The 27,747-nt window shown below is 37.1% G+C and overlaps 2 protein-coding genes across 3 annotated transcripts in view; both read left to right on the top strand.

The window, feature by feature from the left end:
- The window catches only part of LOC311094478 (uncharacterized protein), a 32,146-nt gene extending 24,113 nt beyond the window's left edge, over window positions 1–8,033 (top strand). The window contains exons 4-5 of one of the 2 annotated variants that reach the window (XM_084132455.1): window positions 6,653–6,740; window positions 6,943–8,033. In XM_084132455.1, the coding sequence (XP_083988581.1) occupies window positions 6,653–6,719 (67 nt within the window). In that variant the 3' untranslated portion in view covers window positions 6,720–6,740; window positions 6,943–8,033. Of the gene's footprint in view, window positions 1–6,649; window positions 6,741–6,942 lie in introns of both variants that reach the window. The other variant, XM_084132454.1, reaches the window with a different exon arrangement.
- Window positions 8,034–14,534: 6,501 nt separating this feature from the next.
- LOC311094402 (venom factor-like) overlaps window positions 14,535–27,747 on the top strand; it is a 59,077-nt gene continuing 45,864 nt past the window's right edge. Inside the window, exons 1-6 of the mRNA XM_084132361.1 lie at window positions 14,535–14,761; window positions 15,297–15,326; window positions 15,471–15,666; window positions 15,779–15,938; window positions 16,992–17,062; window positions 17,168–17,259. Coding sequence (XP_083988487.1) covers window positions 14,625–14,761; window positions 15,297–15,326; window positions 15,471–15,666; window positions 15,779–15,938; window positions 16,992–17,062; window positions 17,168–17,259 — 686 coding nt within the window. The 5' untranslated portion in view covers window positions 14,535–14,624. The remainder of the gene's footprint in view (window positions 14,762–15,296; window positions 15,327–15,470; window positions 15,667–15,778; window positions 15,939–16,991; window positions 17,063–17,167; window positions 17,260–27,747) is intronic.

Below are 27,747 nucleotides of genomic sequence, written 5' to 3'. Positions count from 1 at the left end.
ATTTCAAATCTTCCATTTACGTCTAAAATATTAGAAAAAGTTGTGTCCGCTCAACTGGGCTCTTTCTTGCAAGAAAATTACATCTATGAAAAGTTTCAGTCTGGATTCAGGCCGCACCATAGCACTGAAACTGCGCTCGTTAAAATCACAAATTATTTACTTTTAGCTTCTGACCAAGGCTGTATCTCAATCCTAGTTTTACTTGATCTTATTGCTGCGTTTGATACTTTAGATCACACAATACTCTTAGATTGACTACAAAATTATACTGGTGTTCAAGGACAAGCATTAAGCTGGTTCAGATCATACTTATCTGACCGCTACCATTTTGTCTATTTAAATCGAGAAAAATCGATCATAACTTCAGTAAACTATGGAGTGCCACAGGGATAGGAATTAGTTTCCATTGTTATGCTGATGACACTCAAATATATATTTCATCACGGCCGGATGAAAACGCTAAATTATCCAAATTGACAGTGTGTTAAAGATATAAAAGATTGGATGATGCGTAATTTTCTTTTATTAAATCCAGACAAGACAGAGGTACTACTTATCGGTTCAAAAAACCGCCCACAAAACCTCTCACAATACAACTTTAACATAGTAGGATGTCCTGTTACTTTATCCTCTACAGTAAAAGACCTGGGTGTTATACTAGATTGCAACCTGTCTTTTGAAAATCATATTTCATATGTTACAAAAACAGCCTTTTTCCACCTTAGAAACATTGCTAAGCTACGTAATATGCTATCAGTTTCTGATGCAGAAAAGTTAGTTCATGTATTCATGACCTCGAGACTAGATTACTGTAATGCCTTATTAGCCGGTTGTCCTGCATCCTCAATAAACAAGCTACAGTTAGTCCAGAATGCCGCCGCTACAGTTCTTACTAGATCAAGAAAATATGATCATATAACACCGATTTTAACATCACTACATTGGTTACCTATAAAGTCCCATATTAATTACAAGGTATTGCTACTGACTTATAAAGCCCTAAACGGCTTAGCTCCAGTCTATTTAATGGATCTTTTATCGCCCCCTATAATGCATCGCGCTCTTTAAGATCACTAAATTCGAGGCTTTTGGTCATACCTAGGATATCCAGATCCACCAAAGGAGGGAGAGCATTTTCACATTTAGCTCCAAAACTCTGGAATAGCCTTCCTGATACTGTTCGTTGCTCAGACTCGCTCTCCCAGTTTAAAACTAGATTAAAGACGCATCTCTTCAGCCAGGCATTCATATAATATTTTTAATCTTACAGTTAAATCCGGTCTCAAGTTCATAAACGCCAGAGGAGAACTGGCCCCTGACTGAGCCTGGGTTCTCCCTAGGTTTTTTTTCTCCATTAGGTCACCTGATGGAGTTTTAGGTCACCATTAGGTCACTTGATGGAGTGTTTCGTTTCCTTGCCACTGTTGCCTTTGGCTTGCTCAGTTGGGGATATTTTGGGGATATTTAATTTGATCAATCAATAAATTCCACTAGAAACAAACCTTGTTGTATTATTTTAATTTAATACTGTGAAGCTGCTTTGATACAATCTGTATTGTGGAAAGCGTCTGGCGCGAGTGATTTTCATGTTAAGTCAATGTAAAGACGTGTTTACGCACGTCTGGAGGTCCTGCGGCGCAAATGAGGCGTTTAGCGTGGCGTTTGGATGCAAATTCGCACACATCCAGTTTGTGCGAATGAGGCGAATTGAGCGTCTGGCGGGAGTGATTTTATTTGGTGCATTCACGCGTTTGAGTTGAAAAATCTGTACTTTGGCGTCAGTTCGCGCCGCGTTAACCAATCAGGATCCTGCTTGCTGCTGTCACGTGGTGAAGTGACATGATAAATGGGGGCAGGCCCGCTTTTCAGTTTATAATATTACTTTATATGTTTGGCCTCAATTAATTTGTAATATTACTAAATGCCTGGTGTGGTTCTAATGTGCAACAAAGCAAATGTATTAATTTTGTATTGAATGCTATTTATTCCATTTCTAAATCTAGATTATATGAAACATTATTATTCTAATGTAAAGACAACCAACATACTTTAGTGTATAAAGAACATAGTTCGTGTCTGGACAATTGTGTGAGAAAAACCCTGAGAAAAAAATCACAGGACAGGTTAATTACTTTTTGGAGGCTGGCTCCATTTATCATCCAAACAAAAATAAATTACAGATTAGGTGGGTGAGGGCGAGGGTGATCCTTGCTCCGATGCGGGACAACAGGTCATCAAACTGGGCGCGGGACAGGCGGAAGTACTGCTGAAAGCGGACGTCATCCAGGTGCAGCTCCTGGAGCAAATGGTGAAACTCGCCAAACTGGATAAGCCTCTGGAGGGTCTGGTGGGCCCAAGTACGGCAACGATGACGCCTATGCTGCTGTTCTGCTCTCCAGAGCAGATACAGAGCGGTAACTCGATGAATGCTCGATCAACATCAGCCATCTCGCAAACAGACAACAGCCTAGTACTTGCCCCTCCCACAAGAAGCGGATTTCGCCTCGGACGCAACGATGCCAATTTTGCTTCAAACGCTTGCTTTTTACGCGTGTCCATTTCGTTTTCAACGCGCGAGTGGATTAAAAATGTTCAAGCGTCCAACTAGACGTGATAGTTTTTTGAATTTGACACTCTTTTCGCGTTTGGTGTGAACACAGCATAAGCGCATCTTATGCGAGTAATGTGACGTACTGCTGATATTTACGCTATGCCATGACGCACAACGCTACTTCTGATGTAAACAAAGTAAAATTCTAGCTTCCGGCCATATGCTACAAAGCACAACTTATGACTTTACAAAAACTCATCGCTTCGCTTCAGAAGGCCTTTATTAACCCTCCGGAGCAGTGGAGCACTTTTATGATGGATAGATGCACTTTTATGATGGATAGATGCACTTTTATGGACTTAATTCACTGCCATTTTAAAGCTTGGAAGAGCCAGGGCATATTTTAATATAACTTTAATATAAATTATTGTATTCGTCTGAAAGAAGAATGTCATATACACCTAGAATGACTTAAACGTACAATATGTAAATTTTTCGCCACTAGGGGACGCTAACCTCTTACAATAACAAAGGTATAGTTTGATGATGCAACATTTGCTAAGAACTATGGATCTTGTCGTTAACGTCAAGCCGACTGATCTAATAATGTTTATGGATGACTGAATACATCGATGCTTTTATCATGACTGTGATATGAAGCAGTTCGGGATTGCTAAGAGACAGCTATCAGCTCCACACGCGATGCAAGCCGTGGATATAAAATGAATATGGGCATTTCATTCTACCGAACTACACGCAAGTGCAGAATTACTACTCACAAGTCAGTTTATTAGACAAATTAAACTTGTGAGGTAACGCAGCGCTGTTTCACTTGGTCTAACATTACACTATCACACTAAACTGCATTTGAATGTGTTGTGAAAATTTTATGTTATTCTATGTGTTAGTTTGTCTGTATGAGACTAGCAGTAAGCTAGATCAACATTAGAATAACATACAGATCATATTCTAACATTTTATCGTTGTTGAACTATATAATATTGATTCGTTTTATGTAAATGTGCTCACCTGTTTAATAAAGTACATGTATTAGCGGTCGAAGTCTCAGATGTGGAGCTCTTGGCATCTTGAAAGCACCGTGCTGATATTGATTCTCGTTTTAGTTCTCCTTTTTTATCCAAAGTCTGCTTGCCATGGTCCATAATGTTTGAACGAAACAACAACAGCGTGCAGATAGACATTTCGAACTACACAGTTGTCCACGTCTGTCGCCTCGGTTACTATCAGAGGGCTCTGGTTACTATGGCAGTACGAGCGGAAACCAGGGACAACGCGGATATGACGCCATTGACGGCGACAAAACGGAAATAAAGAAATGGTCCGTGTCTTTGAATTAAATTACAAATTTCTCCTGGTTTGAAAGTTGTTGAAAACAGTCGGGATAATGTAAGTACACAACTAAAAAAAATATATAACGTAGATATAGTGATTTTTGCTATTTTTAAAGCAAAAAAACTACATATTGTACCTTTAAGGGTGAGTAAATCATGGGCTAATTCAGTTGTTATTAACCATATACTGTATATCAGATCAAACAGCACTGACTTGGAAGCCAGGAGAAACGTTGTGCTATGAACGAGCAAGTTATAAGGCTTTTAAGTCCACAAATCACCAACATTCCCTATGGATTTAATGTAGTAATGCGAACTGTAACCATGGTATTGTGGCAGAAATGGTCAAATGTTTTTACATTATTCATTTCAGGGTTCGTACATCCTTTTGAGAGTAAAATTCAAGCACAAATCAAGGACTTTCAAGCCATTTCCAGCTCTTCAAATCTCTAAATATTATCCAGCTTTAATTTTATTTTTAATGTGATGACTAAAAACACGATTTGTTCATCCTTCAAAGATTGCCCCCATTTGTAAAACTAAAAGTTTCAAAGTGTAGGAAAATTGTACTTGGCAAACCAATTTATTTAATTAATTTAAATTATTTAAATTAGCACTATAACCAGTTGACAGAAGATTTAAAACTACAGTTTTAAAAGATTTGTGTGTTATACTTAAAGGAACACGCCAACTTTTTGGACTTTAGCTTATTCACCGTATCCCCCAGAGTTAGTCCATACATACCCTTCTCATCTCCGTGCGTGTCGTAACTCTGTCTGACGCACCCACCGCTAGCTTAGCTTAGCACAAATACTGGAGGTAAACGGCTCCATCTAGCCTACTGCTCCAAAAAGTGACAAAATAACGCCAACATTTTCCTATTTACATGTTGTGATTTGTATAGTCACAGCGTGTACAAATAACAAGGTCATTTTTTACGATGAGAGGGGAAGAAAATGCCACATCTCAAATAAAGACTAATTGGTCAGAACTCATCCAGAAGGCTGGAAAAACATTTGAGTTTAAAATCTTAGGGTAAACCGCTTCATTCAATCAAACTACTCTCGCCTCAATTCTCTTTCTCTTTACTTAGTTTTCTTTTCCTTTGAGAGTCTCGGTTCTAAGTAAGTTTTGCTGTAAGGTTGCGGTCAATGATTCGACTGCAAAGCCCGCTTCCAACTTCAACACCATCACCCTGTAGCCCAAGACTGGTTGCCCACTGAAGCCCACCGTAACCCCGGTGTCCTGGCCACATTCCCTCCAATGGCCCTTGCCAATCATGGCCTCCTAATAATCCCAATCCACTGAATTGGCTTTATCACTCTCTCTCTCTCTCTCTCTCTCTCTCCTCTATAGCTGGTGTGTGGTGAGCGCACTGGCACCGTTGTACTGTCGCTGCCGTCGCATCATCCCAGTGGATGCTCACACTGGTGGTGAGGAGAGATCCCTGATATGACTGTGAAGCGCTTTGGGTGTACAGTTGTACATATGAAAGCGCTATATAAATGCCTCATTCATTCATTCATTCAAAGATTTTCCATCCATCCGCCAACACACCACGTGACTGACCGCTCAAGACATCAATCCAGATGTCTTCATCCTCAAGACATCAATCCAGGCGAGACCGCCAGTCAATCAATGAACCCGAACGCCAACAAAGGAAAACCCCTTTTCGAGCAAAGGAATGCAACAAACGCTAGTAGCCTCCAGACTCTTAGCAGAACTGGTGCCTTGATATAAAATTGAATAACCCCGCCTAAGAAACTATAGATGAGTTAAATGAATGATTGATGGTTCGTTCATGTCTTGTCTTATAAGTGCATATATTGCTAGAAGTTTGGGATTTCATCATCTCACTCTTAAAACTCATTCTTTCCTCACTTTCTTTCTTTCTGCAACTCGTATGAGTGTGTGTGTGTGCATGTGTTTGTGTTAGATATTAGTTTTATGTGTTATAATAATCAAGTCTTGTTTGTATTTAAAAGAGAAGTGTTCTTGTGTCATGTGCTTACGAATCTAATATCTTAAACTGCTGATCCAAGTTACTTTGCTCATAAATAGTGTTTCACTATAGATTAGATATTTATATCCGCTGCAGAGCTGATAGTTATGGCCTATTCAGATGAACGCTGGACGAGTCATTGACTCGGCAGTAATAAGTGATTCTTTCGAATTCCCTATAAATAAATAAATAATTCCCTTTGAGCTCAATTGACCTGTTTGACCCTTACACCCTTTCAGAGGGTGCTTAATAAACTGGTAAACTTTATATCCGTAAAACAACTATGATGTAATAAACGACTCTGACTCTGACTGTAATAAAGAGTGGGCATTACTGTCGTGATCAGTAACGTTGGACCTATCACTCTGGAGACTGTAAGCTGGATCACGGTCAGTTGGTACAGATCCATCCTCGAGTAATAACGAGAGTAAATGAAGACTGCCATGTTCATTCTTACATCCAACAACAAAACACCTCAGTCGCTTAGGAGACATTCATGTCTACAGCTGCTCCGGCGTCGAAACACTGGCGGACTGTGTTTAGCTCACTCAGGGCGGGTCTACGCTAAAACTGCAGTGTCCGTCAAACACCATGTAAAAGTGAATTTTGCATAACAGGTGCCCTTTAAGTCACATGATCAATGTCACTATTTTTTTAAACGTGATTAGCCTAGTTTAGAGTCTGAAATATTGATTATTCCTCTCGCATCATGTCTGTTAGAAATTAAACTTGATTGTTTTTTAGCAGAACTGCCAGAAAGCATCTGGAAGGAGTGGACAGAGAGAACGCCAGTGATCCAGAATCTGCAGAATGAAACACACTGAAGAACAAAGAGGTTGGTGTTTATTCTTGATTCCTCATTCATTCATCATGATGAAGAACATGCTGATGCTCACCAGATTTACATTGTTTCATGACCAAACTAGTGATTTATAACACAAATCATCTTCATGACATTGAGCCTCACTTTTCATTTCACTTTTCATTTCACATTTGTCTCTCATTTGAAATCTCGCTTGATTTATTGTTTCTTTTAGATCTGATGGACGTGAACGAGAAAGGAATAACGGAAGCCAAAAAATCTGTTTCCTGCCCTCAGTGTAAATACACTTCACATGGAAAAGTCTTAAAGTTTACATGAGAGTTCTGCCTTCTCATTCTGAAGAAGTTCAATGGAAAATTACACCGGAAAAAGCTTCCATGTTCAGGGAGCTGAAGAAGAGGCTGTAACACTTTCAACAGAGACATGAATCTGAAATTAATTTTAACTTGTTCATTGTTTGAGATCTGTCTCTGTTCGTTTTCACTTAATTAAACTCAATTAAACTAATTATCATTTTATCAACAGCTTATTGTTATTGTCCTGTTTAAGGAGTTCGGTCCAACACCGAACTACTGAGGTGCCTGAGCTGTTAAGGGAAGCCCATATAAGGATGGCACTTCTCTCGCTTTTTCAGTTCCTTTTTCTCGGCGCCAGCACGGAAAACGTCATAATAAGACACAGACATCCCAGATATTGCAGCTGTTGTCAGAGAACTGTCCGGGGGAATAAAGAACATTACTATTACAAGTTCCTCTGCTGAATAGGGGCTGCGTATCTCTTGAGTAAGGGCTTTGTGTCTGTTATAACCTAATGTGCCTTTCATAACCTAATGAGCCTCTCATAACCATGTCAAGTCAAGTCATCCTCATTTATATAGTGCTTTTAACAATGTAGATTGTTTCAAAGCAGCTTTACAGAGATAAACGTATAATTTATGGTAACAGAGATTGTGCCTTTCATAACCCAATGTGCCTCTCATATCCAAATGTGCCTTTCATACCCTTATGTGTCTCTCGTATCCCTGTTCCTCTTTTTGATATGATTATGTCAGCCATGCTGCTTCTAATTACAATGTAACAAGGCAGGACCTGAGTTCAGCAAGAATTCAAGGCTATATAAGAAGACTGATGAGGACTCATCGCTCTTCCTTGCAACCAACGGCTGATACGCCAGCATTTATCAGATGCAAGAAGCTTTAAGCCTAGCTATTATCTATCTGTTAGTTAGTACTCATTTATAAATCTGTAACAAGTATTCCTTTCATTTGATTCTTTTTAATAAATTTTGTTAAAACATTTATTGTAATCATCTGACTGGACCTTGGGTTTTTGAGTATGAGTCATATTCTTCGACCTGGATTAGGGAAGATCCTTCCTGGAGAAAACGACACCAGAGGGTGAGCATTCTTTTAATAAAAGAATAGTCATTATGAGATTTGATTGATCATTTAGCCTAGCCAAAGAGGCAGCATATAACAATATTGTTGTATTGCGATCAAGGTTTAAGAGTACCACAAAAGGCAACTTATAATACAAAGGGGAGATCTATTAGTGTTATAATAGAATACAAATTTGTATAGACTGATCACCTAACTCTTGAGTACACGACTAAAGGATAGGCTCTTTAGTAACCGCACGATTATCCATATATATATATATATATACTGTATATCCTAGGGAGGATGTAGGATAATTGGGAGCAGTATTAATCGTGATAATCCATCACAGAGCCCGGGGAAGGCCTGGCTGACACGCTAGATGTTACGAGTGCTACGCTCACTTGATTGCCCTAAACAAAAGCATGTAGACAAATGTTGACGTTGAAATCCAAAGTGGTACATTTATTCCAATATTCCAGCACATTGCCCATAGCAGTTCCCATCAGCGTAACAATACAAGGCGCCGCACGCAAGCGGTCAAAAACCTTTATACCTGAGGCCAATTTACAGACATGCGCCACCCAGTGCTAGACAAAAGAAATTACAACCTGAATTCAAAGTAGCATTTGGCTCTTACACACCGGCCCCTAATTGTTGATGGCCAGCAGGCACAACAATTCAAACATATGAAACAAAAGGAACCAAAAAGTTACAAAATACCATGAGATAATCAAGATGATACCTTCACAGTTATACCCCATACACTAAACAAAGTTTGGTCACAGGTCTTTCAATGACATTAGATTTTGTCTGCAACTTCACAGAACGTACTTGGCCCTGCTTATCAGGAAAAACTTCAAGTACTCTTGCGAGTGGCCAAGAACCACAAGGAGCCGAAGCGTCCTTGATGACCACAATATCTCCAGCCTTCAAACTCCTCTTCTTGTCATTCCACTTTTGCCTCTCTTGAAGTAGAGGCAGGTACTCCCTCACCCATCTCTTCCAAAACAAGTCTGAGAGGTATTGCACCTGTCTCCACCTTCTTCTCACATAGAGGTCATGAGGCTGGAACAATCCAGGTGGTAGGGCTGGCTTCCCTTTAAGCAAAAGTAGATGGTTAGGTGTAAGTGATTCCAAATCATTTGGATCGTCTGACAGCTTGGTAAGTGGTCGGTCATTCAAGATGGCTTCTGCTTCACAGAGCATTGTTAACCATCATCATCTAGCGTCTGCTGACGTAGGACAGAACTAAGGACTCTTCTTATGATTGCAAATGATGAGCAAATTACCTACTGTTTTTCGTCAAACTCGGCGGTCCTCAGAGAAATCGAATCCCGTCCGAATTATGGAAGTAAAATAATGTCAAATGTTTTTGAAATAAAAAACCTGTTGAATTGCACTACTTGAAAAAAATAGGCATTGCATTAACCATGCTTGCATTTTAATGCATTGTATTTTTAGGGCTTGCATTTTTATGGGCTGAAATTCAACATGGTTGAATATTTAAGCTGTGAATATTTCAATTAAAAATATTTCAAACACCTTTTCATTATTAAAAATTCAATAATCCATATTCACCAATCATATTTCACCATTCATTGCCTATAATCACTTTGATCATACAGTTAAGTGCAAAATGTGCAGTGCCGGTCTGTCATTTACTTAGCATTATAATGAGAACACTATTGGAATGTTGTAAATGATCTGTGCTTTAGTTGCCCGTGTATCAGTGCGCTGTTAAGGGAATCCACAACGACAGTTATACATCAGACTAGAGCGGTCAAGTTCTTGTGCGCATTCTTGTCCTTTTGTGCAGATGTTAGTTGTAAGATTTACTTTTATTTTGTCGATCTGATTAATCTCATATAGACTTCCTATATGAGATTAATCAGATCGACAAAATAAAAGTCGATAAGTCGATATTGTTTTAGACAATAAGAGGTTAAACTCTAGATGAAATGAGAAATGAGGTGCTACTGATTTATAATCTGTATTGATGACAACATTTAGATGTTTGGCTTTCTCAGATTTTTTGTATCTTTCAAAAAAGTAATTTAGTTGTTCCACAGTAAAATAACGAGACTTTGCAAATTTTCCAACAGTACTTTCCAACACGTTACTACTTGATACCTGCGTCTCATTCGAACCATCACTCACTTCAGGCCCATCTTGTTCTCTGGATTGCTCTAACTCACCAAAAGCCTCCACACTGTCATTTGCTCCAACATCAGCTGTCCAGCATCAGATATTTTCGCAACAGTCTCGGTGATATCAACACTACAACCTGGACGCAACTGCTCTCCGATTTCAGTAAGCATGGACTTTTCAGCTTTTTCGGCTGCTGCGCTTTCATTAGAAACTTTGCCTGGATCATTGTTCTCCGGAGCATTTGAAATCTGCTCTGAATTGGGTTCATTTTGAGGCTCTCTAACAGGCTGTTTTAATGTGATCATATTTTCCACAGACAAAGTATTTCATTGACTCAATGCTGATAAAGATTGTGTAATCTTTTTCAAGCACCGTTAATTTAACAGATACCTCAAGCGTTGCGAATTCAGCACTCAGTATCATAACAGCCTGACGTCTGAATGACATGACATGTTTCAACTCTGGGGTTTTCAAACCCAAAGGAATCATTATATTGGCCCAACCAATTTACCATAATGAGCTAAAATACTCTAAAGCGCTTTATCAGAGATAAACGGAGGTAAGTTTGACAACATCACCTTTTTCAAGAGGTTAGACAAGGTATACAGAGTGCTGTTGTTACAGCCTAGCAGCCAATGAGAGCAAACCTGTCCTCCAATGAAAGCTGTTATTATATGTTGTTTAGCCACAGTGAAAGCAACATTTTTATTGAACAACATCTTTGTTGATCCTGGAACATGTCTAACTTGCCAAAATCACTGTTAATCACTGTGCACATCTCAGGGGAAACCATCTACCCTGGCTGAATGATCACTGCAAAATACTTATGAAAGAAAGAAACATCTTACTCAAAGGGTTTTTAAAATCTTGGCAAATATTTACTTCCGTGAGAAATAAAACAACTCATATCTTACGTAAAGCCAAGGCAAATATTTTCTTGGATGTCATTACAAGTGCAAATGGAAATGGTAAAATCATATGGCGAAATATTAATAAACTGATTGGAAAGCAAAATAAAATGGACAATGATAGATTGGAAAGAAAAGTTAACAACGAGCTGCTAAATAATCCAAAAGAATTGAATTTAACAATTTCTTTATTAACTCTGTCAATGAAATAACACAAATGTTTAGTTCGTCAGAGATAGCTCCTAAGCCTATTAATCCTAGACAGCCGTTTTCAGGTTAGAGCAAATAACTGATCTGGGAGTGGCTACTATTATTAAGTCCATGAAACCCTCAAAGGCCAAAGATACGAATGGCTTTGACAAACTTTTTTTTTTAAATACACAAAGACGCGCTGGTATGCCCGATAACACATCTGATAAATCTATCAATTAAAATGGCAGTTGTTCCATCAGGATGGAAGGTGGCTATAGTCTCGGCAATTTTTAAATCAGGAGGGAAAACAAACATTTTAAATTATCGCCTCATCAGCATCCTCCCTGTTGTCTCTAAGGTTGCAGAAAAGTGGATCGCCAAGCTGCTGAATAAACACCTCAGCCACGGCCATTCTCTCCTGCACCCCATGCAATTTGGGTTTCGCCAGTACCACTCCACAGAGACGGCAAACTGTGTCTTCATAGAAACAGTGAAATCCTCGCTTGATAAAACCACCTGTGTTGGTGCAGTCTTTTTCGATTCAAAGAAGGCGTTCGATACAGTAGATCATCGAGCCCTTCTGTATAAACTGACTCACTTCACTGAGTGGAACTTGACATTATAGAAGAGTTCAAGTACCTCTGGGTCACACTGGACCCAAAACACATAAAACTCACAGCGAACACAATCAAATTCAATTTACATAACTTTAAACAAATCAGACCATCAATGACAATTACTTCTGCTAAAATGTTCCTACATTCAATGATATTTTCACATATAGATTACTGCATCACAACCTGGTCACTCACTGGAGACACAATTTTAAAACCCGTAGAAATGTTATTCAAAAAATTCTATACAAATATTTGATCAAAAGCCTCTGTCATTCCATCAGTGTAATATTTTGTAAAAATACAATATGCTCAATTTTGAAAATTGTATTTATTTTTAAAATGCTGTTTTATCCCCACCTCCACTTTCTACATGCATCAAACCAAGGACTGACAGAGGTTTTTGCACCAGAGCCTTATTCAGAGGAGACCTAGAGATCCCGCACAGAAAAACTACCTTTGGACTGTTCTGTCTTTCAGAGGAAGTCACCTTTGGAACAGCCTCCCAAAAAACATTAGAGAAAGTCCCACTTATTACACATTTAAAAAGTACCTGAAACAGTTTCTTCAGTTATGTCCTCATTTTGACTCATTTTATTGATGTAATGTAATTTGTCTGTACAGAAGTGTAAGACTGTTCATTAAGTGCACTGTCCTGAAAAAATAAAATAAACTAAAATAAGAAATTGGCTGGAAAATTACATACAAATAATTACACAGTGAGTTTATTGGAACAGTTAGTCTGTTTTTTATTTGAGATCCATGAGATGACGCATAGGAACATTCTGTTGCTGTTCATGGTCAGGAACTTTTTTTTTTCCAGTGGAAGGAAGGTTTTAATGATTTTATTTCATGAAAGATGCATTGATGCATGTTTTTTGGCTTCAATATTTGTGTGGTAACCGTTTTATAAAAGCAATAAGGTACTGGAGCCTAGTGCTGTACTGTGAATAAGTCACGGCTGACTCCGCTTCGTGTCGTGCCAAACAACACCCTTCAGTCGTGACTTATTCACATGTAAGAAAAAATTATGTGGACGTCGAAGATCTCAAAATTTAAGTTTATTACAGCATAGCAGTGGCAAGGTACACAAAGCACCTTGGGTTCACCAGCGTCAGAATGAACCCAGAACATCCAACATATGTTAATGAAGTTGTGACACCCCATTGTCTGAAAAAGTTCTCTGTGTCCCACATCCAGTCCCATTCTACAATACGTTGAAGAAACAATATAACTTGACTTTCTTTCATCTCTATGATAATTAAGCCATTTTTGGGGATGAGCTTTGGAATGGAATCTGGGTCGAGGCAGACTACAATTTCTTACACACAATACTCGAGTACATTATTGCTTTTATAAAACGGCTACCACACAATACAAATATTAAAGCCAAAAAATATGTACATATTCATATGCGGTACATATGCGCTTTATATGCATCCCCGAATGCACTTTATTGGAAACCCAAACAAGCAGTACATGCAGAGACTGAGATTGTGTGGAGCAGCTCTGAGAAACATGTAGTCACTGTTGCTAGGTCTGATAAGCCATGGGGCTCTCACGCCAAATATCATGTTCTCACGCAGTGAAAAATCCATCGTAGAGCAAAGAAGACACTGACAACACGCCAACAGATAAGACAGAGCAGTTACTTTTGATATGAAACAATGTTTCATACTGTATGTAGCATCTCACTTTAAGCAACATGTGAACCGATCATCTCTTCTAGTTATAGCAAGTAATAAACATGAACGAACATCAGAAGGTTTGTTGTTTCAATCACAGAAAGACGTCGACACACACCATATTTTAAGCTTGAGTACACTGACATCTACTAACTCTCCTGTGTGTTTTTCAGACAAAATGCAGTGTTATGATTGGTCAGATTGCCCTCACAATAGTACCATTACATATTATGATTTCAAATGTCATTGTCACAACTGGCGTTTGTAGATAGGCACACAGCGAGAGTTGATGAAAGTCATCTTATAGTCATCTTATAGTCATCGAATGATAGTCATCAAATAAATGTATTTAATATATAATACAAAAGGCAAACATAGATCCAAACAGGTTAAGCGCAACCACACATATTCTTAGACGAAACTAAGAACTGAAACACAGGTTAAATACAAGAGACAAACATAGTAATTAATCACACACAGACTAAACTAAAACTAACTTTAGCTGGACAGTAACTTTATTCTAGAGCTGCTGTAAAGCCAAAACAATCTCTGTGACTTAAATGTCCTATTATCACTGTAAAGCTGCTTTGAAACAATCTATATTGTTAAAAGCGCTATATAAATGGGTATATATATATGACAAACTAACCAAGATAAGACGATGCAAACTGAAAACAAAGTCCATCTGGTGTGTGTGAGTGTGACAGTCATGCATTCTAATAATGCGATTCATAGATTCTCATCTGTGGGACGCAGCACTTCTGCTTATTCTGGTTAATCGTCACGGATCGTAAATTGATTTGACGGAAAAAAAATCTTCAAAAATTTTATGAAGTTGATTTTTTCAACTCAACTACTCGAATATTGACAGAACTACTGCTTTCTGTGTGGTCTCCTCACCAATCAGAGGCCAAGAGTGTTTGAGTTTTTTTCCGAAAGATTTTTTTTTTTTGGCTTTAGAAGGAGGAGGGATGTTTCTTATTTCAGCTTTCCCACTGTTGCCACATTCTCATTTTGTGAGTAACCAGTCCAGCAGGATGAGGCTGCTTATTCCACCGCTTTTGTGGATACTGTTGGTTTCCAATTACCAGGTTTCTTCTCAAATCCGGTAAGTTTAATTTTAAATATGCTGTTTAACATGTAGGTTGATTTGTGTTTTTTTTTTTTTTTTTTTTCACTTATGAATCAAATAACAAGACAGATGAGGACAATCTTGGGTAACTAGTTTTAGTAGTTCAGAAGAGCAACAGAAGCCCATGATTAAATTAAAAAAAATACATAAAAAGGTAAACACTTGTTTTCGCAACAACATGTAACACATTTAATTAAACATGAAATTAAGTAAATTTTTGGCAAAACACTCAAAAAACAAAAATCTTTGTTTTATTTGCAAAAGAACTTTTACAGTGTAAATTGAATCTGTTTGTAATGAAATGATCTGCTCTTCAGAAGACTTGGATTAAACTGCTCAAATAATATAGATTACTTGTACAATGTTTTTTATGAACGTCAAAGTTTTGGGTGAATAGCAGAAATATCTGATGTGTCATTATAAATATAGTTTTGGCAGTGAAGATAAAAGGGAGTCTTGGATGGGTTTGGAACGACATGATAAATGTGAAGTATTTTGTTTGTGTTTACAGTGGCAATCAAGCTCTTGACTCGGCACCAGAGTAAGTACATAACTTTCCAGTCTGGTCAGTGTAAACACATACAAAAACCTAAAGCAGATAGCAGGTGATCCAGTATGCAATGCATTTTTACTTTATGCAAAGCTGATAAGGACTTTTAATGAAACTGTTTGTATTCTCTGTCAGGTTTAACATGCTAGTTCCAGCAAGACTAAGACTTGGAACCAAACTGAATATCTTTCTAGAGGCGCACAGCCTGTCCGAGCCAAACACAGTCACAGTCACAGTCACTGTCTATACATTAGGGAAGGAATCCGTCCTGACACGGGATTCTGCCATCCTCAATTCAGACAACTACTATAGTGATCTCAAAACCATTGAGGTTGGCTCAGAAGACCAAGTGTCTGTGTGTGTAGAAACTAGAAATGCAAATCAGGTAAAGCTTTGAGATAAATAATTATCACATCAAATCTTTTTTCTTTTCTTTTCATAAGATCAATCCAAACCTGTTGAAAAAAGATTCGGACAAATCTGTGAAACTGGTTGCGGAATTTGGGAGTTTCCACAAAGCTGTGAAAATTATCACGGTGTCGTTTCGGTCTGGATACATCTTCCTTCAAACTGATAAACCGCTTTACAACCCTGGAGACACAGGTCAGCTGCATTAATACTAAGCACTCTAGGGCTGGGTTAAAATGATAGATTTCTCGTTTTTAACGAATAATCATTTTGAAGAGCTGAATGCTTAAATCTCAAGAAAAGATATTTCTATCTATGCTGTTTCCAGCTGATGAATGAACACAGCATATTTCGCCTCCTATCCAATAAATCGCAGTAAGCTTTGTGCTTTGTTGCTTTTGATATGAAACCAAGACTCAGCTTTAAAGATCTGTCAATTTTATTATGAAATTCAAACATATACTGTTTTGGCGCTCTTTAAATTGATCGTGAATTGAACCCATAAGTGCAGTTTATTCATTAAACGTGATACAAAATTAACAGAACTAAAAGATAAACATGATCACATGAACATAAGAACTAAAGTTGAAAAAACTTGATATAAAACTAACCCAACCGCAGTTACAGGAAGTGATGTGGCGTTCGACACCAATACTTTGAGGCTTGTATAAAAAAAAGTCCAAAGCTTAATTTTTGCACACAACCATGTGACTGCTTCATATTCTGTTTCAAAAACAGCGCAAACCCCTTGTTCAGGTTCAAGAGTCATTCTTTGATAAGAATAAAACATAATACGAATACATTTTTACATGTATAGGTTTAATTTGTTTTAATCTCTAGTTCACAAGCAATTCAACTGACCATTCCACAATATGAACTCACAGGTTGAGAACTAAGGCAAAAGGTTGTATGAATAAGGCTGCATCCATGTGCTGATCGAATCAGATTCATAAAAACTGATACATTACAACACTACTGTACACAGTTGAGAGGAAAGCTTCATTTTACCATCAGTTACAGGAAACAAAGCTAGACAAAGGAGCCATGAACACAATCAAAACACATACCAACGTGACAAGGCCCAAACCAATTAATCGGTATCAAATCAAAACCAATCAAAAGCTCCTGAATTTAAATCTACTTGAATCGTGGAATTTGTGTCAGTAACCAGCCCTATTAGCACAGTGTTTGTTAAGTTACAAGTCTGTATCACTATCACTTATCACTTTCTGTCTGTGAATCTCTCAGTTAATTACAGGGCTTTTGTATCCAATCATGAATTCCAAGCTTTCAACAGCAACATAACTCTTGAGATTCAGGTGACTGTCATTATCATTAAAATTAGCATCATTTCATTTCATTCCATCGTATAACTTTATTTCATCATTTATACTTTTTAATATATACCTCCATGGAACAATCAGAACCCAGATGGTGTTGTAGTGCACATCAGCTCCAACGCCAGTGCAGACGACGGGGTTCTCTCTGAAAGCTACAATCTCACTACTGTGAACAAGTATGCAAAGAAAACCATTAGATTTGTGTTTTCATTTTTGGTAAAACTTTATTTTGATGGTCCCCTTTAGAAATTATGTTGACTGTAAGTAACTTTGAAATTACATGCCAACTAATTCTCATTATAGCCTTTTATATGAGTAGAGTTTTAAGCTGTCTGCTTAATATCTATGGAGCTCATAATATGACAAAACGATTTGAATTTGAATTGTGTAAATTTGAATTATTTGCAAGTGTAATCTAACAAAATTGAATTTTAGGTGGTAGTTTAAGGTCCGTGTACTTTTTCGTTCGGAATGAAAAATGAAATTTAAAAAAGGGTGCAGCTTTGTTTTTTGTTTAAAAGAAAAAAGCATTAGAAAATTGGACGACATTTCCGATCGTTTTTTAATTTGTAATATTTATTTGTACGTTTATTGTATTTCATTTGACTGATCCTATCTTTACCCGGAAGTAAATTACACCGTCGTGCAAAGTCATAGATAGCCTATATGTCGGACATGTAACCTATTTATGTCCGACACGGTCAGACATGTATTTATCATTGAGTCCAGAGAAAATTTAAGGTTTTGAAGATAATCTACTTCTTTTTCAAAATATAGTGCATAGTGTTAGTAGGCCTAAGTTTATTAGTCACATTCTTCCACTTGAGTAAACTTAGGGGGGGGGGGGAGGGGGAGATTCCTCCTTTCTGGTCAATGTATCCCTGCCTCTGCTTAATAATTTTTATCCCCCCTCAAAGTGATCAGTGCTACTACACTAGTGGCGAGACGGATCACAAAACTTATCACGGATCCCTGGTTTGATTAAAGTAAATTTTATTTTAAAATGCGCTACTTTGGCTGGCTCTGATATAGCTGCCGCAGCCTCTCTGTAATCACCACTCTGCAGACTTGCTCAATGTCCCGCCCATCTGATTGGTTACACCTCACGAGTAATAGCCTATCAACACTTGCGAGACACCACCCACTTTTCAACAGGCCCACCCAAAACATAAAAAAAACAACCTTTTAATATATTCTAATTTTGTCAAGAATTATAAAAAATCGTCAATAAGCTCATAATGTGTACTAAAATAGTCTAAATGTTTAGTTTTAAAAACAATTTTAAAACGCTGGCTATGTCTATTTTGATGTTTCTGCACAAGTTCAGCAGACAGTGAGGTTCGGGTTTGTTCCGATCAGAGCTCGTGAGCGGAGAGCGCATTTCTGAATATTCCGCTCCGCTCGTTCATTCCGCTCAGGGTCGCTCGCTCAACCCAGAATGGCCTGAGCCTGGTTCGAAAATATGTGGAATAAGGGCTGCCTCCGACTAAATTTTTTTTTTCTAGTCGACTAGTAGTTGTTCATTTAAGCCATTTGTGGACAAATCGCCTCTTTATATTAATTTAATTAGCCTACTTAAATATGCTATATAGCCTACAGGATAATGAGCGTTATGACCGCACACATAAAGCTTGCCACAAAGAACCGGTTAAAGTAATGATTATGAATGTGTCTAAATTAGCAAGGAGACATTTAATTGTTTATTAATAAACAGGTGTTTTCTGTGTCGCTGCAAAGATGAAGTTGACGATGCGGACTCGCCATGAACGCCAGAGAGAAATGCACATTTCATATGGATTACATAATCAGAGAATAGCCTATTTCTTTTGGTTTTGAATATTTTCGTTTAAAAGTAGACATTTCAAGCTTTCTGTAATAGATAGCCCATATTTCTCAAATCTGTGAGGCACAAGCTGAGTTTCGGCACCCTCCAGTTCACGTGCAATGCAAGTGATTGTGCCGGCGCCTTATTACATTGCCTGCTATATATTTGCTTCTTATTTATTAAAAACGGGCAATTGGTTGATAAAACATTGATCAAAATTAAGATACAATTTATACAAAACGAAAATCTTTTAAAAAGAGTTTTCTATAAAACAAAACTTAATGAAGTGGTCAAAATCATGTTTTACCAAAAACAGCGCCGTTGCTATAGGAGGGCGCCAGCGCCTCTGCCTCGCGAGTGGATGATAGCCCTGAAGACGCCTAGCAATGATATATCTTTAGTAGTAGTATACCTTTAGTTAAGTTATACCTTAAGAGTCTTAGTAGCGCACTAAGAGACAACGTCAATGGAAAATGCAGCCCAGGTATGATGCGTATGATGCGTAATGGAGATCCCAAAGCGCTCTACTTTGGTCAGAACCATGGAGAACGATCGCGGATAGGTCTGTCCTATGCACCGAAACTTTTAACTATGCAACAAAATATTTAAAGAGCATCAAGCTATTAAAATCTAGATTATGTATACGCACAGATAATATAACAGTAGGCTATATTAGTCAATATTTTTTTTTATTAGGTTAAACAGTGATTGGATAACGTTTTTAATTTAACGTTTTTAATTTAAGGCCCACCCACAATTGGTCTGGCCCATCCAAAACTGGAATCCTGGCGCCGTGCCTGGGCTAAAGCAAAGTTTTTTTGATTGCTCACTCACTCTTGAGCGTCTGGCGCGAGTGATTTCAATGTTAAGTCAATGTAAAGACGCGTTTACACGCGTCTAGATGTCCTGAATGAGGCGTTTAGCGCGGAGCGGTAGACGCGAATGAGGCGAATTGACTAACACAGATTTATAATGCATCTGTCTTTTCTATCATTTCACTGTATCTCAGCATCGCGATGTAAAGTTAACGTTATTACTTTAACAGCAGCAGTAAAACTGTTTATACTGTGATGGTTTAACTTTGCAATCAATCCGTGGTTCAGCAGAGGCTGATATATGACAATAGATGACTGCAAATGAAAACTGCAAATGAGAATGTTAGTACAGGTACGATGGACGGCAACTCCCAACTTCAGCAGAACTCACAGTCCCAGGTTGACTCAAATGAACAAGGACCACAGTGTTGGGAAAGATAAGCTATTAGAGTAAAAATATTGCGTTAGGCTACTTCATGAGTTAATAAGAAAAAAGATTTTACAATTCCTGCAAATGCAGTGATGAAGTTCATGTTCTCATGATTTATTTTTATGAATAAAAATGTTTCAAAACATCCCCCTCTCTGTTTTTTTCTCAAATCGCACCCTGTATATATATATATATATATATATATATATATATAGGCTAGCCTATATGCCTATTATGGCATTATTTTCCTGTCAAATGTCGAGAGCGCATTATTGTAGCGCGAAAGTACATTAATATAATGCGCGAACGCGAATCTCTCTGCTCGCGCGCGGAATATAAATGCGCGAGCGCGAATCTCTCTGCTCGCGCACGGAATATAATGTGGCGAGTGCGAATCTCTCTGCTCGCGCGCGAGAACTGGGCACGCGCTCTCAGATACACGTTGCTCTTGTAAGAATTTTCCCTGGGCTCGCTCAGAGAATATGCCTGCACTTAAAACGTGTCTTCGCTTAAAGTAAGCATGTATGTGCTTAGACTGTGTCCCGTGCTTTCGCGCATGCCTAAGTACTCTTCTCTTCAATTTCTTTTTCTTTTTTTTTTTTCAATAAATGCCAAGGTATCAAAAATATAACTTACATAGCAAAAATGTACAAATTACATACAACTGAATAAAGAAAGCAAAGCAGCATATATATATATATATATATATATATATATATATATATATATAGCCTATATATATATATATATATAGGTCTACATATAGCCTGTAATAAGCTGTAATGAAATAAATAAAAAAGTTTGAAACAAGTTTATTGTCTTAAGAGCTTTAAGATTCTTAGATAACGAAATGCTTTGGATGTATTGTTGGGCCTCTCTTCTAAAAACAATGAATAAGGGATTCTGCTGAGTGAATTTACTACGGTGAATGTGAAATTTTGCAAGGAACAATAATAGATTAATAATAAAATACTCATTAAATTTAGCTTTTTGTATATTAAAGAAACCAAACAGTACATCCTTAAAAAGCATTAAAGCAAAGAGAAATCTGGAAGCAGAAAATTCAACCCAAAATAACTGTGTGAGGACAATCCCAGAAGATATGAAGAGCAGTTTCATCAGGGGCCCCACAAAAAGAACAACTTGTGTTTATGATTTAAACCTTTTCAAAAGCTACATTTAAGTATTTTATTATTAATCTATTATAGTTCCTTGCAAAATTTCACATTCACCGTAGTAAATTCACTCAGCAGAATCCCTTATTCATTGTTTTTAGAAGAGAGGTCCAACAATACATCCAAAGCATTTTGTTATCTAAGAATCTTAAAGCTCTTAAGACAATAAACTTGTTTCAACTTTTTAATTTATTTCATTAAAGCTTTCTGGTCTGTTCTGTGTTTTTTTTTTTTTTTTTTTATGGGCATATGTACAGGCTATATGAATGTATGTATATATATATGCTGCTTTGCTTTCTTTATTCCGTTGTATGTAATTTGTACATTTTTGCTATGTAAGTTATATTTTTGATACCTTGGCATTTATTTAAAAAAAAAAAAAAAAAAAATTGAAGAGAAGAGTACTTAGGCATGCGCGAAAGCACGGGACACAGTCTAAGCACATACATGCTTACTTTAAGCGAAGACACGTTTTAAGTGCAGGCATATTCTCTGAGCGAGCCCAGGGAAAATTCTTACAAGAGCAACGTGTATCTGAGAGCGCGTGCCCAGTTCTCGCGCGCGAGCAGAGAGATTCGCACTAGGCACATTATATTCCGTGCGCGAGCAGAGAGATTCGCGCTCGCGCATTATATTAATGTACTTTCGCGCTACAATAATGCGCTCTCGACATTTGACTGGATAATAACGCCATAGCCTATAGCGGTAGTTCATTCTAAGTTTACTCAAGTGGAAGAATGTGACTAATAAACTTAGGCCTACTAACACTATGCATTATATTTTGAAAAAGAAGTAGATTATCTTAATATCAAAACCTTAAATTTTCACTGGACTCAATGATAAATACATGTCTGACCGTGTCGGACATAAATAGGTTACATGTCCGACATCTAGGCTGTTTCTCAATTCCAAGAACGCAGAGAACGGACTTGTGTTCTCGTGGAGACCGGTCTTGCCAAGCTTCCTTAGAAGAACGAACTCGGAACCGGCCGCAATGACTTCTGGGACACCAGGCGAGTACTAGCTCAAGTCTGCATTCGATGCATCCTTGGTATCAAGAACACATCCGGGTTCTTTCATGCGTCCTCTGTACTTGCGTTCTTGAGAATTGGGTCTGAACTTCGACGGTTATGATGACGTAAAACGAGAACACAAGGACGCAAGATCGCTGAAGAACGCATATTGAGAAACACCCCTAGTGTATATATCTATGACTTCGCACGACGGTGTAATTTACTTCCGGGTAAATAGGATCAGACAAATGAAATACAATAAACGTACAAATAAATATTACAAATTAAAAAAACGATCGGAAATGGGTCCGTGTACGTTTTGATAGTTTGTTTTTTCGTTTGAAACACAAAACAAAATAACGAGAAACCACCTGTTTTTCGTTTGTCGTTTCAAACCAAAAACAAAGAAACGGTAAAAAAAGAGCCGTTCTCCCGTTTTTGGTTCTGAATCCAAAAACGAAAAATGACAAAACCAAAATCAAATAACGGTCCGATTTGGGTTTTTTTTTAAATCCTTTTTCCATTTTTTCGTTTGAAGATCTACATTGAAATACAGACAGGTTGGCCACGTGACCCGGAAGTAATAGTAAATATGGCCTATCAAAATAAAAGCCAAGCTTTTAGAACGGTCATAATATGCAGCACTATAACGTTATACCAGAGTAACGTTAGAAGAAGAAAAATCAATTAATAAATAGGATTATATAAACCTGGACCAGAATACATATGTTAGCAACAGTAGTTTATTACGTAAGGAATAATTGAAGACAGGCCGTTGAATTATTAGAAAAATAATGCACACCCGAGGTGGTAATGCGGTCACGACGCGAAGCGGAGGGGCCGTTATACCTCGGGTGTGCATTATTTTTCTAATAATTCAACGGCCTGAAGTCAATTATTCCGCTTATACTACAGTTACCACACCTCGAAACATTGTTCAGATTATGTATTTCAAGACTACTAATAGTGATAGTAGTTTGTTTATAATACAATCAAAAACGACATATGTGAAGGTTCTCAGTCCTCCATGTAACGTTAATAATCCAACGAAGTTTAAAATCAAGGGCAGTTCAAAACGATTACAGACACCAGTAGGTGTCGCACTGTGTCTGCTGTGTGCGAGCTACTGTCATGGAGATATTGATTTATGTTCTGTAATTAAAACACTTTCCATTTCATTACAACTGTGCTTTCACAAATCACGTTTCTTAGCACTGCTGCTTAATGCATTAGCCTACTCACCAAAATGAGCTCTTTCTCCTCATGTTTGATTGTCTGATTTACATGTGTGCTATTATACTTAATTTATTTTATTAAAATGTTTATATTAATTTATTATTTGCATAAAATAACAAAATGATTACAACAAAAGAAGTTCTGCAAGTGAGAATAATAGAAAAAAAATGGAACAATTTATTAATTGCATAAAATAACATAACAGATGAACATAACCAAACTTAACCATTCAACTTAACTTAAAACCTAAACCTAAAATAAAAACTAACTAAAACAATCCCCTAATTTATAGTGTCCTTCAAAACATTCACAATCTCCCCCATTCCTGTAATTTCAACAAAAAAAATTCTTGGAACATCTCGTCCCTGCACTTTGGGCAGTGCGGCGAGGTAGTTGCCCACTGCTCAACGCAGACCCGGCATCCAACGAGGCTGCGGCAGCACGGTGCCACAACTGGGTTTTCCATCACATCTGCAAGATTCAGAATATTTTTCAACAAATATTTCAACGGTTGTCTCAAGCAATTTTCATCTGTCTCATTTCACTTGTTAGTGTTACAGTGTGTTAATAGTTATGTATTCCCATTGACTGCAATAATTAACTTTTAATAAAAATTGTAGTCATAGTAATGATATCTGTCTAAACATTCCCTTGTATCCCCTATATATCTCTGGTGTCATAAGCCTCTTGTTCTATATTGTATGACAGTAACATCCATATTTTTTATCTGCTGGTTACATCTTCACTGAAGCTACATCACTTATATTGATACAAATATTAAAATCCAATATGCCATTGTTTTATGGCTGCAGGATTACATTAAACATAAAATGTTTTGGCACATTTCCCTGTAATTAAAGTCCACATGAAATCAAAACTGACCATATTTACTTTGTTTGCCTAAATTGATCGTTTTGTGGTGAACAATTCATCCATGCAAGTCAATCCACACAAAAAAATGTTTTGGCTTCGTAATCTAATAAACTACTGTTGCTAACATATTTATTCCGGTCCAGGTTTATATAAGGCTATTTATTAATAGATTTTTCTTCTTCTAACGTTACTCTGGTATAACGTTAGTGCTGCATATTATGACCGTTCTAAAAGCTTGGCTTTTATTTTGATAGGCCATATTTACTATTACTTCCGGGTCACGTGGCCAACCTGTCTATATTTCAGTGTAGATCTTCAAACGGAAAAATGGAAAAAGGAATTTCAAAAAAACAAAATCGGACCGTTATTTGATTTTGGTTTTGTCATTTTTCGTTTTTGGATTCAGAACCAAAAACGGGAGAACGGCTCTTTTTTTACCGTTTCTTTGTTTTTGGTTTGAAACGACAAACGAAAAACAGGTGGTTTCTCGTTATTTTGTTTTGTGTTTCAAACGAAAAAACAAACTATCAAAACGTACACGGACCGAAATGTCGTCCAATTTTCTAATACTATTATTTGATGACAACAATACATTTGGAAAACAAAATACAGCCATTTCTGCTTTTTTTCTTTTAAACAAAAAACAAAGCTGCACCCTTTTTTAAATTTCATCTTTCATTCCGAAATAGAATAATGAATGAATGAAAAAGTACACGGACCGTTTAAATAGTTCTGAATTTGATTTTTTTTTTTAAACGAATATTAAACATTTGAAATTTAACAAATTGAAATGTTTTTATGGCTGAATTTTATAGACATGTATTTTCAAACAGCTAGTTTTTTTTGTTCTGAATTCTTATACTGCAAATATTCAGTTTAAAAAAATACAGATTCAAGTTTTCAAGATGAAGAAATTCGGAACTTCAAATTCAGTTTTCTAAAATTCAATCTCAAAAATTCAGATCTTACAGAAAGTAGGTCACAGGTCATCCACAGGGAAGAGTAAAGGATCTCAGATAAGTCGAACAGAGCATTTTGGCTGCACTGCAGTAGTTTTCTGCCGCAAACGCAGTGGTGGTTCAAGAGAATCCGTGTATCTTTCGTTCAGTCGTTTTTTATTTAATATTAAGAGTAGAAAAATGAGAAAACAGCTTGAGTATTAGATTTCTAATATTCTAGTAATAATAGACCGCTGCAGCAGTTGCACGGATATGGAGCGAATTATGTGCCATAATTATAACAAACATTTTGCAAACAAACTCAATCTACTTCGCAAAGGAAAACTCCACTCGCAAACAAACTCGATCCGCTTTGCAAAGGAAAACTCGACTCGCAAACAAACAGAAAGCAATGTGCAAGCACAAAGGTCAGTTTGAGTGAAAATGCAGTGGAGTTACAAATATGTATTGTGTTTTACAAATATAAATAAATGAGCCAAGATAATACTTCACAAATATATACAAACCATCCTTCAAATTGCATGTAACCTTTGAACAAATACCAAATCTAGTGCATACAAATGCATATCTGTCTGTTATGATTGTGTGACACTTCGCTTTTTATGAGATCTCTCGGCTCGATTTTCTCACAAATGCGTCCAGGCAGATTTTCTCACAAATGCAGTTGAGCAACTTCCTCTTCTAAAACAGTAGATGGCGCTAAACTAGAGGCTAATTTAGCGCTAGTCTCCCAGGAGAAGCACTGATTTGAAACTTGCCTTTGCCTACAGCTGAGGAAAATGACCGGTGAACGGGTATGTTTCTGTCTTATTTGATCTATAATTAACCTTTTTGAGGTTTTCTCTTGCAAAATGTTTATTGCCTATCTAGACAGAAATCCACATTAGCACTTAGTAGCACTTCATTCTCTCTAGGATCGGGGAATCTATAAGCTGAAAGCTCTGCCATCTTGTTGCTTTTTGTCATTTTTTTCTGCATCGGACTCATGCGAAATTACTAAATTAGTGATTATGTCTACACTGAACAAATCTATTTCTTTCTTTCTCCATAAATGAATGAGAATATTTCATTTAATTGAAAGGAGGGTCCCACTTATTTATTTATTTAGTTGGAATTCAGTCAGCTTTACTGTTAATGTAATAAAATAATTAATGAACAAAACAAACAATATACAATTGTTTCTTAACTTGCCTGTGACGTAGCCTATGCCGTGCCCAAATTATTATTTTAGACACACAAATGAAACCCGCCGCTCAATTTTGAATGTACACAAATAAAAATATACATTTTACTGTTTCGAATGATGTCATATTATCTGTATGACTATAAATAACAGCAGTGGAACAAATCCAAGTGATTGCGCAGGCGCATCGCGCTCTCACACAACATAGTATCAGTTCTGACGTTGCTTCATATCGCAGACTGCTCATTATCAAAATGAAACACAATCAACCAAACAAATAAAAAGTTATTCTGCCTAATTTAATTGGTCTGTTGTACAATATAAAGGGCAAGCTGTGCTGCACACAGTCCTACTTGTTATTCCAAACATTTACCTTGCTGTGAAGACGCTGATTTAGCCTGGACTCGACTGAAGTATGACGCCTTCTTTATATTAATAGTTAGCATCCACATGTTACATTGCAAATATGAAAACTTTTGACTGAATGAGAGATGCGCGACCGTTTCGATTTAAATAAATTTGTTTAGGTTTGGCGTTTAAAATAGGCTAAATGTTGTTTGTAATAAAGGGCACAGTATAGGCTATTTTTATAGGCTATGTAGCCTATATTATTTTATTATACATGGCTACTTATTTTTCATTCTTCTTGTTTTCTGCATTCATTTTTCATACAGTAAGGGAAAGTAAAATAGGCAATGTTGCACACACAGAAGAGGCAGTGTTTTCTGGTGGCACATATAGTGTTTATTTCTGTCACACTGTATCTGCAAAATCTGCAAAATCAACAAAGACAACAATAAAATGAACAATCTGTTGATATGGCTGGCAGTGTGACTTCTTCTTTATCAATAGTGAAACTCTGTTCAATAAACTCACATTATACACATTATTCTGATATACATTTCTCAGATATACAGTATGTCAGGAAATAAGAACATTTGCATTTCACTAACTGATATTAACGTTCAGTAATCAGATACTAATGCTCAGTTCACATTTAAACTGTATACAAGCACTTAAAGTACCTATATTTAACCATATGTGATTGTAAGCTCTGTTCTTTAAATAGCATTAGGCCATATAACTCTGAATGACTACAAACTCTCTCAATAGCATCATAATAGTCACATAATACCCACAATGACTGAATGTCAT

The sequence above is a fragment of the Abramis brama genome, assembly GCF_963993115.1.
Source record: "Abramis brama genome assembly, chromosome: 1".
In the NCBI taxonomy this organism is placed as follows: domain Eukaryota; kingdom Metazoa; phylum Chordata; class Actinopteri; order Cypriniformes; family Leuciscidae; genus Abramis; species Abramis brama.
The sequence above is the reverse complement of the archived record's forward strand: the minus strand, read 5'-3'. Positions and strand labels throughout refer to the sequence as shown.